Here is a 16312-nt window from a genome sequence, read left to right as displayed (position 1 = left end):
TTGCTCCCTCACAAATTTTAAAGCTCTGATGGTAGGTACTCAGACTTTCAGGATTGTTACAACTTCCTGGTAACTTTATCCTTCTCTCAAAGTGTTAGATCCCTCCTGCTACCTACAACTCTTCCTGAAGTCTCCTTTGCAAAATCATAAACTAGGCTCTGCAGCTTTCTTATGTTCCTGTACCATCTCTGGGACAGCACTGTGGTACAATTCACATGCAGTTCACCACCTAGAGTGCACAGTGGTTTCAATGTGTGTTTTTTTAACATACACCTGCGCACATATTAACACAATCAATTCCCAATATTTTTATCACCACACACACAAAAAACTTGTAGCCTTCAACCATCACCCTAAGTAGCCTCATCCCTCCAAACTCTGGGCACCATAAGCTTATTTTCTGTTTCCATCCATTTGGCCAGTAGGGACATTTCCTACAAATGGAATCTATCATCTTTTGGAATTGACTTCTTTTAAATAACATAATATTTTCAAGGTGCAACCACACTGTAGCATGTGTCAGGAATTTCCTCTTTTTTCTTCTTGAGAGACAGGGAGAGGGGGGAGGAGTGAGGGAGGGAGGGAAAGTGTGAGTAGCAGAAGGATGGAGGGAGAGAGAGAACCTTAAGCAGTCTCCCCGTTCAGCATGGGGCCTGACATGGGGCTCAGTCCCATCATGTTGGGATCATGACCTGAGTCGCAATTAGGAGTCACACGCTCAACAAACCAAGCCACCCATGATCTGCCTCCTTTTAAAAAACTTTTTAACACGTATGTTTAATGTACATACGGCAAATTTTACTGTCCAATGTACAGTTCTATCATCTGTCATACACTTCTTCCATCAACCTGCCAGAAATTCTCCCTTCGTCATCATACTCCCTGTTCCTGAGACTCAGTGAGACACCCAAATAAACTTCTAACACACTCTAACACGAGGGCACTATCTATCTTTCATCCACCTCGGACTCCGAGTCAGAGACCACCTAGGGCATGAGTCTCTTGAGGCCAGAGACACTGTGCCTGCCCAGGCATCCTGCTCAGGACACAGTCCAGAGCTCCAAGCCCCCAGGGTGCACCGCAGGGGCTATCACGCCCCATGTCACTTCCACTGGTGGAGGTTAGCAGTTGTGGAAGATCGGACCCCCCTCAGCACATCACGCTTTCCCACACCAAACAGGCCTTTGTCCAAACCATTCCATACCTTAGAGAGCAGTTCCCATTCAATTCTCAGATCATTGCATAGATGTCTCCCCTTCCCTGCACCTCTGCAGGCTTGGCCCTGAACCCCAGAGCCACACTCCACCACCACGTGTCTGTCTCCCTGACCCAGAATTTCCATCCCTGGCCTGGCATCGTGAGTATGCCCTGGAGTCTGTCTCCTCTGACAGAGTCGGGAAATGTTGGGCCTAATCTCTGTTTCAAGTTTCACTCAAAACAACCTCCACCAACATCTTAGGAAGACTGTTACAGTCAGTTTGCAGATAGGGAAGGGAAGGCCTGGGATGCTCTCTCCCCCTTCATTGTGTCAACAGAAGGGCAAGACTCCCAATAAAAAGAGATGTTGAGGCATTGCATTTTTCCTTGCTTGCTCTCCGTGTTCTGGGATCTCTCTCCACCCCAACAGCTCTGGGTCTTGTTAGCTGAGGCTGCACATTAAATATCATACAATTTTATTCGTCCCATATACCTCAATAAAACCGTGCAAGGGAGTCACAAGTGCGCTATGCACAGATACCTCTGATCAGAAACAGGCTCAATCAGCAGCTTCATTCTGATCAGTCTCTGTGAGAACAGGCCTCACCAAGGGCACTGAATGAGGGACCCACACAATTATTATAGCAGTGAAATGTGCTTCCGCTGTTCACAGCCCATTAAGGTTTGCGGTGGGTGGGGGGGAGTGAGGGAAGTCATTCATCTGCCATGCACTGTTTTCCAAGTCGCACACTCAACAGCTAGACCCCTGGCAGCAGCCCAGGAATCTGACATATGACCGGTGAAGGAAGGACTACCTCTGATTTCGGATTTGCAGAGCCAGCACCGAGACTAACCAGACCCAGTGGCCCAGGGGACACCACTAGAGTTCAGCCTACCTAAACCATCAGCAAAGGGGGCCATGCATTTAGGGGACCCTCAGGATATTGAGGGTTCATAGTGCCAGTGGCTTTGGCTACACCGTGGAGCTAAAAATTTCTTCAGAAGGGATGGGTATGACTTTTTCTTGTCAACATGGCATGTTGCTGGAAAGAGTGTGCCTTCATTCTTGAATAGGCACTTCCATTCGACACGAGAAACGTGAGGCCCTTCCTTACTCTCTTCCCAGTGAGTCCATGTTGATTCATTCCAAAAGTGGAATATGAAGCCACACAGTGAAAACACTACTAAGGGTCAGTTTTGAGGAGAGCACACTAGCAAGTTAATCAGTGTATTGTTAAAAATTTATTTATTTAGTTTTAAAACTGCTGTTTCAAAACAGTGCACCAGTTAACTGTGTTGCACGAGCCCCCAAATCACATACCATGGGGTGCTTCTGGGTCGAGGCTTCCTCCCTTTGCCAGAGGCTCCAAATGACAGACACAGCACTCACAGAGACCTGTGCTGTCTCCCACACCCGAGGGGTTCAGTAAGACTTGACTTCCTTCTAGGTGACAGGAAGGAAACAAGAGGATTTTTCCTTCACTGCTGGAGGGACTGAGCACTTTACTAGTGAACTTTATTGGGTTCTGAATTGCTTGGGTTATATCAGCCACCCCTACTGGCAGAGGTGATGGCACATTAGACAGAGCGATTAAGACTGAGGCCTCTAACAGGCCAACAGACAGAATATCACATACGTTATGAAAACTTGGTACATCAGAGGTGGACGGAAACCCCCCAATGATGGCAAATGAAAGGCTGTGTGTCCCAGTAACACTTCTCTACCTGCACCTCACCCTGATTGGGACAATCCCGTCTGGAACTTCTGGAATGGGGAAGCAAAGCCCATAACACAACAATTCCTATTACATTGTGACATAGAAACAAACTGGTTGTTGAACTTGTTCCAAAGGGTCCTGCAATGGTCTGTTTGTGTTTCCTAAAAATACATATATTGAAACCTAACCCACAAGGTGATGGCATTTGGAGGTGGGGCCTTTGGGAAGTGACCTGAAGGCTCTGCCCTCATGAAAGTGATGGGTGCCCCTTACAAAGAGACCTGAGAACTCCCTCCTCTATTCTGTCTTATGACAATAGCAGAAGGCTGCAACCCAGAGAAAGGCCCTCAACAACCACACTGGCACCCTGATCTCAGATTTTCAAACTCCATACCTGGGAGATGTGAACTCGTTTCGACACTATACACTTGTGACTTTTCTTGTAGCAGTCCACACAGACTCAGAAAGCACTCAATTACCACCTCAACTCCACTTCCCACTGTTACTATGGCAACACACAAAGGTTAGTCCTTGTACTGCTCAATTGCTATCCCATCCTCATTGCCAAGACTTCAAGAAATGTAAAGAGTATAAGATTTTACCCCATTTGCAAACCAGTAAGTGAGCCTGCCAGCTGCATGGATGCTGCAAGAAGACATGAGACTCCAGGGACCAAGACAAAAGGCAGTATTATTCACACACAATAGGCAGCAAGAGATTCGTGGTCACATCTGTTCCCCTTGTTTCCACATATAACATCGTGTATTCTGAAAGAATTGAAATTTGTTAGCTTATCAGAAAAAAATAGAATTCACTATCCACACATACAGCAATTCAGTTCTGGAAGGACTGCCAATCTAAAGATTAATGTGATATAAAGATTTTGGGGGCACCTGGGTTGATCAGTCATTTGAGCTGCTGACTCTCGATTTCTGCTAAGTAGGGGGAGATCAAGCCCCATCTTGGGTTCCACCTGAGAGTGGAGCCTGCTAAAGATTCTCTCCCTCTCTCTTTCTCTCGCTCTTTCCATCTGCCCCTCTCGCCCTTCATGCTCTCTCTACAATAAAATTAAAAATAACTTAAAAAAGGGAAGTATTCTTGAACAGAAATAAGCATTATGTATAAAGGAGGAAAGAGTTATATTAACATTAAAACTTTCTTCTTTCTTCTCGGGGCACCTGGGTGGCTCAGTTGGTTAAGTATCTGACTTTGGCTCAGGTCGTGGTCTCACCGTTTGTGAGTTTGTGTCAGCTGTGCTGATAGCTCAGAGCCTAGAGCCTGCTTCAGATTCTGTCTCTCTCTCTCTCTCTCTCTCTCTCTCTCTCTCTCTGCCCCTCCCCCACTCATACTCTGTGTCTCTCTCTCACAAATAAACATTAGAAAATAAAAAGAATTTAAAGACTTTCTTCTCATCAGCACATACAACGACAGGCAGCATGTGGGTAACTCAGTCAGTTCAGCATCCCACTCTTGAGTTCAGGTCAGGTCAAGATCTCACAGTTTGAGGGTTTGAGCCCATCATCAGGTTCTGCGCTGACAGCATCAAGCCTCCTTGGGATTCTCTCTCCCTCTCTCTCTCTGAGTGTCCCCCAACTCGTGCACATGCTGTCTCTCACTTTCTCTCGCTCAAAATAAATAAATTTCAGGAAAAAAAATGAACATACAAAGACACAGAGAGAGCATGAGAAAAAAGAGACCAAGAAAGGAAACATGTCTAACAAATATACAGACCTACTACAAAACATTGAGAAAAGGACAACACGAGGGGCGCCTGGGTGGCTCAGTCAGGTGGGCATCCGACTTTGGCTCGCGTCATGATCTCGTGGTTTGTGAGTTCGGCCCCACGTTGGGCTCTGTGCTGACAGCTCAGAGCCTGGAGCCTGCTTTGGATTCTGTGTCTCCCTCTCTCTCTGCCCCTCTCCTGCTCATGCTCTCTCTCTCTGTCTCTCAAAAATAAATGTAAAAAAAAAATTTTTTTTAAGAAAAGGACAACATGATAGAAAAAACTGGACAAAATAAAACTAAGGTATACTTGAAAAAGATATTTCCGAATGTCTAAGGAATATGCGAAACAATGCACAACTTCCATAGTAATCAAGGAGAGTATAAGAAAATCACTACTTGATGAGGTGCCTGAGTGGCTCGGTCCGTTAAGCGTCTGACTTTGGCTCAGGTCATGATCTCCTGGTTTGTGAGTTCGAGCCCTGTGTCGGGCTCTGTGCTGACAGCTCGGAGCCTGGAGCCTGCTTCTGATTCTGTCTCCCTATCTCTCTGCTCCTCCCCTGTTCACACTCTGTCTCTCTCTCAAAAATAAAGATTTTTTAAGACAAATTAAAAAAAAAAGAAGTTCACTACTTCATACCAGTGCACACCAACCAGAAGTCAAAAAGAAAAAGGAAAAAAACCCAACACTGTTGACAAGCATGTCCACAAACCAAAAACCTCCTACACTGCTGGTGGGTGTGAACGTTTGTACAATTTTTCAAACTCCTTGGGCACTGTTTCCTAAAGGTGCAGAGATGTAAACCTGTCACCATTCAACTCCATTGTTACTTCTATGGCCAGCAGAAAGTTTTATGCGTGCTAACAAAGCATGGTAGAAATTTACGTACAGCATTATTCCTAACAGACCACCACTATCCTAATTAAAAGTGGAGTGACTGAGTTAATAGTTTCAAATTTATGCAGGAGAACCCTCTCTTCAGCAATGCCAATGAATGATCAGTAACAACATGCAGCAGTAAGTTCACAAACAACAGAAAAAATGACAAAAGCCAAATACAAAGAGTTCATGCTCTATTACTTCCTTTATATCAGTACTAAAGAGCCTAAAGTGACCTATGCTGTTCCATGTCACGGCATGTATGACCGTGATGAGGACTGACTGGTAAGGAGCACAAGGGGCTTCTGAGTCTGACAATATTTTATCTATTGAACCAAATACCTGGTACAGAGTGTGATCACTTTGTGAACTTTCCTTGAGCGACACACTTATGACAGGAGAATGTGCCTTTATATATTTTTAAAACATACTTTTATATATTTTTTTCTTTTAGAAAGAGAGACAGGGCACAAGGCTAGGAGAGGGGCAGAGGGAGAGAGAGAGAATCTCAAGCAGGCTCCACATTTATCATGCAGCTCGATTCTCTCTCTCCTTCTGACCCTCTATTCTCACACTCTCTCTAAAATAAAATTTTTTTTAAATCAGCTAAAATTTTAATCTATGCTCTCCACTATCTGCTCCAGTCCAATCTGACCATTTCTATCTGAAAATGTTTACTCATGCTCACCTCCCATGTTCCCATAACATCATACTTCACCTGACTAACTACCACCTTCCTAAGGATGAAATGTGCCACAATCATAACTGGGTGTCCAAGGCTTTATTCATTTACTGAATTTTTCCTCTGATACCATTCTCTTCAGTGTCAGTGTTGAGCAGCCACAGGCTGATCCATTTCCAGGCTCCTTTTGCTTTAATTCCATGCCTACATCACTTCAGGGATATTTGCTGTAACAAATTTACATGACACTCCCAAAGAGTTCTGCATAATATCCAGATTGTTTCAGGATCTGATGATTGAAATTGCATAATTTATGAACTCCTCCACTAAAATCATTAGCAAAACTTCAATAAGGATTTATAAGATAATGATATAATATTGCATTATGATTACTATTGTAACTTATTTTTCACTTTAAAGGAGATGTTAAACATGTTCTGCTTACCATTATTCAGTTAGCCTCTCACAATTATACAGGACTCAGAGGTGAAGAAGGAATAACTGACATGAGTAACATTATGGAAATTCCTACAATTTACACAATTCTCATAAAATGAGGGCATTTTATATTCCTTATACAGGGAAAGCAGACCATGGATACCCTGGGGTCTCGGCTCATGAGCAGAAAGGGACTGACAGCTGGGAAACACAGAGTGATCACTGAACTGGTGTTCACGAGGTACCAGGTGGGACGGTCAAAAACAGACAAAACGATTTGAAAGACCGACGAAAGGGTATTAAAGTAGACAAAGGTACACACCAGGAGGAAAATGGTTTTGGTGGCTGTGGACTCAGGGGATGATGTGGAGGAGACGCTGGTCCGATGAATGTGTTGGACCCTCTGCTTGTGCTGGTACAGAAGGAAAACCATAGAAACGCTGGCCCAGAGCATGAGCCCCACATACAACACATCAGGTAATGTTAACAACATTGTATTCAATGAATTTCTGGTTTTCTCATAACGAACAGCTGAACAGTACCCGAAACTTTTTCTGTTTGTGATGTTATTCTTGTTCAAAGTGCTACCCATAACCACAGGATACATGATATTTATCAATATCTGCAAGACCCAGCATAGGACAAGTGAAGGGACAAGGCACTTGAGAGCTTTCTCTTTAAGCGCTGTCCATCTGGAGTTCTGGGGGCTGATCATGATGGCCTGGAAGACACTCAAGAGGCAGGTCATGCCAATGGACACGCCCCTGCTCACGCCGCGAACATAGGGGAAGAATTTACATCCAAAATCACTGAACATGTTATACCACCCAAAAGTTGACAGGGTATGGTGTATTCCAAAAGAGACCAGGACCAAAATGTTGGCTACAATCAGGTTCTTGACAATCAAATCTGTGGGCCTTGGCCTACACCCAGTGAAAGAAAAAAGGACATAATGGTAAAGAAGAGACAAGTTCCCCAGGATTCCAACCACAGTCTGGATTAAGAAGATCACTCTTATTGCCAGATCCCTGGTGGCCATCCTGTCTGTCCTCAGTGACTGATACTTGTCTTCTGGGCTAGAGGATCCTGCGTGGGAATAGGAGGCAGAGGCCAGACAAATCATGTCAACTGAAATCTGATATTCTCCACTCACCAACACTTCTTACTTTCAAATAATTACTTAAAGTTCTTCAGTCATTTGAGGCCTTCCAAGAGTTGCATGAACAACCATTACACAACACTTGCTATGTGTGAAACAACAGTATAACTACCACCCATGAAATAACTTATTTCTCATTAAATACATGAGGCAGGCACTGCTGCCTTCCTTAGAAACATAAGGGCCACAGAAGAACAGAGAGGTTAAGTGCTTGTCTACATTCACTCATTAATTAGGGGCAGACAGGTGATGAGAACCTGGCTGCGCTGTGCAGAAAGTTAGTGCATTCAATTAATGATATACAAAAACACTGCTTAGCTGTGTTCTGTAAATAAACCAGATCTATATTTAGCTTTATGTTTACACTTTGCCATTTCAAGATGGATGGCGGTATTTACATGCAATTTTTGCTAATGAAAATGTTCCATTATTTATGAACACCCTTTCTATAAGCAACTATAAACCGTGAATACCACCCTAGATATCTCAGAAAACTGTAGATGCACTGATTGCTGTCCAACAAAGCTGCAGGTTCCTGCCTCATGGAAACCTGGTTTTAATGAATGCAAGAAGGGCTCCATATTAGGAAGGCAACAGAAGGAATCATTGTTTTTTTCCAGAAACAAAAGTACTATTCCTAAGACCTTGGAACTCAAGACAGAAAACATTAGTTCCTGCTTAAACAATGTATACTGGGAACAAAATTACTACTATTTTCACAATCTATAGGTATCAATTTGTTAAAACCTCAGTTAAATAAAATTAGTAAAAGTTAAGCATGATTTGTGAAAGATACTGAAATACAAGGGGTGCCTGGGTCAGTAAGTTAAGGGTCCAAAACTTGATCTCAACTCAGGTCTTGATCTCTGGTCCTGAGTTCAAGCTTGTGTTGAGGTCTGTGCTGGGCATGAAGCCTATTTAAGGAAAAAGAAAAAGAAAAGAAAGACAGGACACATGCATAATGGAATGTCAGGCAAATACCTTGTGTGACTTGTAAGTGAAATAATCTTGGATTGGTTTTTATAATATTTAATAGAGCAGAAATATCATAAGATACATTGGAGGCTAAGAATCTTGCAAGAAACTTACTAAGTTCTATTTTTCTTACGTGCTGCTTCCCTGTTAACTGGGAAAAGCCTCTCCATGTTTAATTCACAGACACTTCTTATATCTATTAAACACTTCAAATACCTGGAGTTAGAGAAAACAATTCTAAACCAGCACCTGTGATCACACAGAATGTTTATAGATTTTTTTTAAGTTTTACTTATTTGAACAAATTCTACATCCCACATGGGGCTTAAACTCATGACCCCAAGATCAAGAGTCCCATGAGCTTCCAACTAAGCCACCCAAGTACCCCTTAGACACACTGTTCCTACACACAATGATATGATACTAGAGATTCATCAAACTCTTTATTTCGAATCAAGGTTCTGAGGGCACCTTAGAAACCTCACAGTAATGTCTGTGGTCCCTGTAACACAGAATCAAGAGCAGACTGTCTCCAGAACTACAGTACTTAAGTACATTAAAAATCACATTCCTTTGGAGAAATTGAATTACTACATTGTACACCTAAACTAATATAACTATATTAACTCTACATTAACCAACTAGAATTAAAATAAAAACTTAAAAAACACAGATTTCATGACCACTTGGGTGAAACCACATAATCACTGCCAGTGAGGATTACACTACACGCCTTAGGAGCCATCAGGGTTGGGTGTAGGTCTAGGACCCCATCTCTCTATACGAGCTCAGCTCCTGGCTCAGGAGGCAATCCAGCTTCCCGTGGGTTTGGCACTGAGCCAGATTCAAACGCAGAAAACCCCCTTTGTTCAATCTGGTCACTTACCTGGACTCCTGACACAGTTCCTTCCCTTACAGAGTCTACCTCTCAGATGAACACAGAGAAAACCCACCTACTTCTTCCTGCTGCCTGCATGATGGGCTCCGTGTTGACGGTCAGAGAAGTGAGTGCGTGTGCAAGATGGGCAACCGGGCCCTGAGATGTGTTTATGACTGTGTGACCGCCCCCCGCCCCCGCACCTCACAACAGCAATCAGCATTTCACCTGAAGCAGCACTGGCAGTGACAGGTGTGGGACCTGAGAATATTTTTGCCAACTTTCTCCCCACTGGCCAATTACCAAGAACAACTACAAGTTTCTAGCTAGCACCTCTAGAGACCACTGGCATGTGGGAAAGGGCGCAAAGCCTGAGGGAAAGAAGCCTGGGCAGGAGGGCACCGTGGGCCCGGGACAGAAAACGCTGGAGGGGAGAATGGGTATTTGTGAGACACGGAGCCCAGGTCAAGGGCTGGGGTGACAGGGTTGAGAGAGAGAAGTAAAGGTTTTCAAGTTATAAACAAATGGCCTCTCGGGGGAAGAAAGGACGCAGCATTTGACCTGGATATCAGTATGAGTCTGAGAAAGACGTTTTCCCCGTTGTTCTTCAATTTTCCACCCATGTTCTCACTCTCTGGAAAAACATATTTTGTAAATATGCATTTTTTATGGCATCAACATACCCCTTCTTTTATGGTTTGTACGGTGTCCCATCAAACCGAATACGCTGAAGTCTTAAGCTCCAGGACCTCAGAATGTCTCTTTATTTGGGAACGGGGTCATTGCACATGGAATTACTTAAGATGAAGTCATATTAGAGTAGGGAGTCTCCTAATCTAACATGACTGGTGTCCTTACAAAAAAGGGGGGGCGTAAGTTTGGGGAAAAAATGCACACGGGGTGAACACCACATGAACTTTGCTGCCACAATTCAAGGAAGCAGAAGTTGGATAGTGGCCCGAAAGGATTCCCCGAGGGCCTTCAAAGGAAGCACACCCCTGAGGACAACTTAATGTTCAACTTTTAGCTTCCAGAACCACCAGACATAAATGTCTGTTGTTTCAGCCAATCCTTGTAGGGTCCTTGTTATAGCAACCCCTGCAACTGTCACACCTTCCTTTTCACCTGCCTCCCCACGGGCAGAAGCACCTTCGAATGCAGAAAAGTACCCCTTCTACGTCCTTTTCCACCAGAGGGATTCATGACCAACACAAACAGCTCTGATCTGAAGGTTATCATACTATGAGTTTCCCCTCCCCCGTCTTAGAGACATTGCCCTCCTAGAAACATCTCAAATCCTGCTACAGCACTGGGGACAGGACTGCACCAAGATCCTCCTACAAAACCAGGCACAGCAGATCCCTGTCACCTCCCCATGGGCCAGAGCTTGGGCTCCACTCTCAGAAATGAGTCCTGGAGACAGAACAACTCACAAAATGCAGGTGGGGGAGGTGTGAAGAAGCACAAGTAATGGTGTTTCTAAAACCCCCTGCTGATCCTAAGTGTGACACTGACAAAACAGTAATGGTTGGTGAGTTTAGATAAAGAGTCTGCTCTAGGGGCACCTGGGTGACTCAGTCAGTTAAGCATCCGACTTCTGCTCAAGTCATGATCTTGCAGTTTGTGAGTTCAAGCCCCACGTAGGGCTCAGACAGCTCAGAGCCTGGAACCTGCTTCAGATCCTGTGTCTCCCTCACTCTCTGCCCCTCCCCCACTTGCACTCTCTCATGCACACTCTCTCTCAAAAATAAATAAACGTTAAAAAATTTAAAAAAAAAAAGAGTCTGCTCTAGGTTTACATTTGCTCTCAGATTACATTTTCTCCTTTACATTTTCTGTTAAATTGTTCAACATGATAAGTAAACGTTAAATGAAAAGTTATGGCATGAGGGTACACAGATCCTGGGATATTGTATTTTACAGTCATTGCAAGGGCAATTTCGCAAGTATGCATGGACTGTGAGAACATGCAAAAATGGTGGAGGAATCATCCCATCTCAAGAACCACTGAGACTATCCACATGTGCACAAAGCAACTGGACCAACTACTGATACCCCATGATGTGTGGGATAGCCAACATTTAACCCTTTTTTAAAAATTACAAAATATCATTATTTCTTCCTAATACTATAGGAATGTTGGATATTTAAAAAAAAATAGAGAAAGTTGTTTTTTGGTTTTTCTTCTAATTCCAATTAGTCAACATATACTGCTATATTAATTTCAGGTAGACAATATAGTGATTCAACACTTTCATCAAATACATGGTGCACGTAACAACAAGTGCACTCCTTACTCCCCACTGGGTCTTTAAAACATACCCCGCATCCAGCTCCCCTCTTGTAACCATCAGCGTGTTCTCTATACTTAAAGAGTCAGTGAGAAGCACCTCAGTGGTTCTGTCGGTTAAGCATTCAACTTTGGCTCAGGACATGATCTAACAGTTTGTGGGTTCAAGCCCACTGTCAGCCTCTGTGCTGACAGCTCAGAGCCTGGAGCCTGCTTCAGATTCTATGTCTCCCTCTCAATATGCCCCTTCCAGGCTTGTGTCCTATTTCTCAAAAATAAACAAACATTAAAATTTTTTTAATTAACAAAAAAAGAGTCAGAGAAAATTAAAGGTCTTTTCATCTTAGCCAGATATTCACTATCAAGAATTTTTTTCATTTAACTCTTATACGCATAAAAACTTTTGCCTGTGTTTAGATAAAATGACTCATTAATAATCATCAGGGAATAAACTGAAGTTTTTCGGGGAATATTGGAGAGCTATTTCTATTGCATAAAGATATCTCCTTTATAGACTAATGATCAATAAAAACTATTTGATTGTAAAGTATGGCCAGTATAACAATATTTATGTACACACTGAATCAAAACAGAGTATCTTCAAAAGTGTGTATTTATTTTTATGTCATTTCTGAGATAACATCAGATATACTCCAATGCTACGTTGAGAAACAAAATAAATCTAAATATGAAGAAAATCATTACATTTGGAGATGGAAATTGCATCAGTTTTGAGTATCAACACCTCATGTTATTGTTTATCATTACATGTTTCCATATTTAAAGGCACACCTTGGAGGTCTGCACGTTTGGTTCCAGAGCACATCGAAAAAGCATATATCTCAAAAAGAATTCCAAGGAATTTTTCACCTCCCCATGCACATAAGTCATGTCCTCCCTGTACTGCAGTCTATTGAGTGTGCACTAGCATTATGTTTAAAAAACAACATGCATCATGTTTCAACCATACTTAGTTTCAGGAAAATGCTGACCATCATCTGAGCTTTTAGGGAGTCAGAAACTTTTTCCTGGTGGAGGGTCTTGTCACCATGTTGAAGGCTGCTGACTGGTCAGGGTGGGCATTACCGAGGTTGGGGTGGAGGTGGCAATATCTTTCAAAAAGACAACAATAACGTTTGCTGCCTTGATTGAGGCTTCCTTTCACACCAATTTCTCTGTATCGTATGATGCTGTCTCGTTGCATTTTAGCCACAGAACTGCTTTCAGAACTGGAGTCAATCCTCTCCAACCCTGCTGCTGCTTTACCAACTAGGACTATATACCCTTCCACATCCTTTGGTGTCATTTCTACAATCCTCACAGCATCTCCACCAGGAGTCGATTCCATCTCAGTCCTCCAGAAGGAGCAACTCCTCATGCACTCAAGTTTGATCATGAGATTGCAGCAACTCAGCCCCACTGACAGACTCAACATCTAATTCAGATCTCTTGCTTCTTCCACCACATCTGCAGCCCACATTCATTCATTACATTTGCTGTCTTATATGGGCATGGTTCATGGCACCCCAAAATAATTCCAATAGTGACATCAAAGATCACTAAACATAGATAACTAGGAGAAAAAAATGACAGAGGGTAAGTCTGAACTATTGTGACTATTACCAAAATGTGACACAGAGACACAAAGGGAGCAATGGTGTGAAAAACTGGTGCTGATAGACTTGCTCGAGGTAGGGTGCCACAAACCTTCCGTTTGCAAAAACCACAGATTCTGCAGCCATAAAGCAAAGTGCAACAAAATGAGGTGTGACCGTGGTAGCTTTCTGTTGTTGCTGGAACAAATTCCCATGAAATCAGCAGTTCAAGCACCGCTCATTGATTTTCTCACAGGTCAGTAGGTGAGGAAGCCCAAATGTAGATGCTGGCTCTCCTGGGCTCTTACCTGGAGCCTGTGAAGAAGATTCACCTCCACACTGATTCACATTCTTGCCAGAGGTCCTTTCTGTGGACAATCACCTTGAGGCTCCCTCCACCCTGACAGCCAGTAACAGGCATATGAATCCCCTTCCTGTTTCAAATCTCTTCCTCTTGTTACATGTACAAGACCTCTTCTGATTTCAGGGGCATATGATAATTTGGTCCACCCAGACAATCCAGGATAATCTCCCTATTTTAAGTCAGATGATGAGTCTCTTAATTACATCTGCAAAATCCCTTTTACCATGTAAGGCAATTAAATGAAGGGATAACACCAGAAATGTGCTACTTCCTTAGGAGAAAAATAAAAATATTCTTAATTATAATTACATCCATAAGCCTGTTACCAGGGATTACTTTCAGATGGTTTCACACAAGAAAGAAACGTTACTTACACTTTTTCAATTCTGTTTTATGTTTTATTTCTTCTATATAGCATGCATTACATTTCAGATATATTCCACTAAAGAACAACTTCATCGAATCAGTTCTGGACAATGAGTGTTCTTGAAGAGCTCAGTATCGGGAAGGGTCAGGCCTGCCACCCGCTGCCAACAATGAGTGCCTGGTACCAGTGAAGAGGCTCTCCTGCTGGATGCGCCCCAGACACACCCCACCTGAAATTCCCACAAAGGAGTGAAATAGGGATGAGTGCTGATTTCTCAACAGCCTACCTGTGGCCTTACAGTATGTTAAAAATTGTGTAGGGGCATCTCGTACAAGCACAAGTTTTGCTTCATGGGATCAAAGGAAAAACCATCAATGAGTAATGTGTGACTCCATGGAAATGAGAGTATTAACCAGTGGGGAAATGAATCAGTGACCCCCAAGGTGCCACAAACCATCCCCTGAATCTCCATACCGATCCCCTCTGTATCTCTATTGCCCTTGAGAACTTCATCCGATAATTCCTTTCGTCTTGTCCATAGTTAAGATCATACCCTATCACCCTCTACTTCCTTAATTTGCATTTTCCCTCCACCTTCACCAGACCCTTCTACCTCCATACCCCACCTCCAACCCTCACCCACTTAGAATAGCTTCCTTCTGCCCCATGCCATTGCTGTGACTTCAGCCAAACACTCCTGACTTCCACTGCCTCTGCCTTCCTCTGGACCTATATTTCCTCTCCTCCAGTGACCTCAGCCCAACTCCCTATCATTCTTACCCTTCCCTCAAAATCCCAGCCTTCAAATACTGAGTGTCATTACCTCCCTGTATTCCCCGATTCACAACCTTACATATGCTATTCTCCTTTGGGCCCCTTCGTGTACCCAAACACCCTACTCCCCCCATTGATTTCATGACCCACAATGATCTTGTCTGCAGGAGCCCATTATCCCTGCTCTAAGGCTCCTGCTCCCCTTCAACACTAACTATCTTGACACTAACTATCCCCAGGAAATTCATATCCCCAAATACATTGTAATAGAGTTTTCAGTTTCCTGTTTTTTGCAACCTTGGCTCAGTTTGGAGTCCCAGACTGGAGGACAGTAGTCTCTCCTTCCTGAGCAACTGGTCAAGTCCACATAACCACCACCACTTTCATGGAGCTCTACTTCTGGCCACCACGAATCACCTCCAATCAGTCTGGGACCAACCACCAGCAAATGAGGAACAATCCTTATGCCCCAGAACTTAAGGAATTCAATGTGCCAATGATCGGAGAGTCCAGAAACCCAACTAGCCCCACTCTCTTTACCATACATAAGCTGCCCCTCGACCTCCAGGGGAACACATGTGTGGCCTCCCTGTCTTGAGTCAAGCTGCCTTTCATCTGAGTGTCACTGTGTTGTGTCCAAATATCAAAAGAATATTTCAGATTTGAAGGCAATGGGGCTGCTACATCTGCACCCCAGTGATCGCCAGAGTTGATTCCACTCATCTGGCTGGCTACGCAGGTGACCTGTTCCTCCCTTGCCACTGCATGTGCATCCCTCCCAAAGCTGTGTAATGGGTGGAGGAGGATGACCTTCCCTGATAAAGGAGGACCTCTCTTTGGTCAAGAGGATGCAAGTAGCTGCACTCTTTGCTGGACCCTCAACACAAACCCTCAAGATCCATTAGTAACAGAATGTACGGGGCGTCAAGGTTCATAGATTCCAGATACATCCAAATGAGGTGCGGCATGGGCAGTCTGCATTTCTTATGAAATGAAATGAAATAAACCATTAATAAAGTAAATAAAATCAGTTAAATAAAACAGAATAAAAGAAAAGAATCTTCCATTCTTATAAATATATTCCCCTTCCTTTGCTATACTCCTTCACCTACTGTGGACAGGAACTCTGTGCCTCTTACCCAGTGATACTCCTCACTCACTTGTGTGCACTTTTCCTCCCAGTTATCTTTTGTTTTCATGAGATCTGTGCATCCTTTCCTCACAGACTCCAATAGGTGCTACAAGCTAATCGTTTTGCACACCTTGTCCCATTG

The 16312-nt window shown here is 43.4% G+C and overlaps 1 protein-coding gene across 1 annotated transcript; it reads right to left on the bottom strand.

Annotated features, from left to right (window-relative positions):
- Positions 1–6734: 6734 nt before the first annotated feature.
- LOC106972974 (vomeronasal type-1 receptor 4) lies at positions 6735–9330 on the bottom strand. Its single transcript, XM_027037151.2, has one exon. It carries the CDS (start codon positions 7758–7760, stop codon positions 6735–6737), a length of 1026 nt encoding a protein of 341 aa, XP_026892952.1. The 5' UTR covers positions 7761–9330.
- Positions 9331–16312: the final 6982 nt, after the last annotated feature.

The sequence above is a fragment of the Acinonyx jubatus genome, chromosome E2 (assembly GCF_027475565.1).
Source record: "Acinonyx jubatus isolate Ajub_Pintada_27869175 chromosome E2, VMU_Ajub_asm_v1.0, whole genome shotgun sequence".
Lineage (NCBI taxonomy): Eukaryota > Metazoa > Chordata > Mammalia > Carnivora > Felidae > Acinonyx > Acinonyx jubatus.
This window is presented reverse-complemented; position numbering and strand designations above follow the sequence as displayed.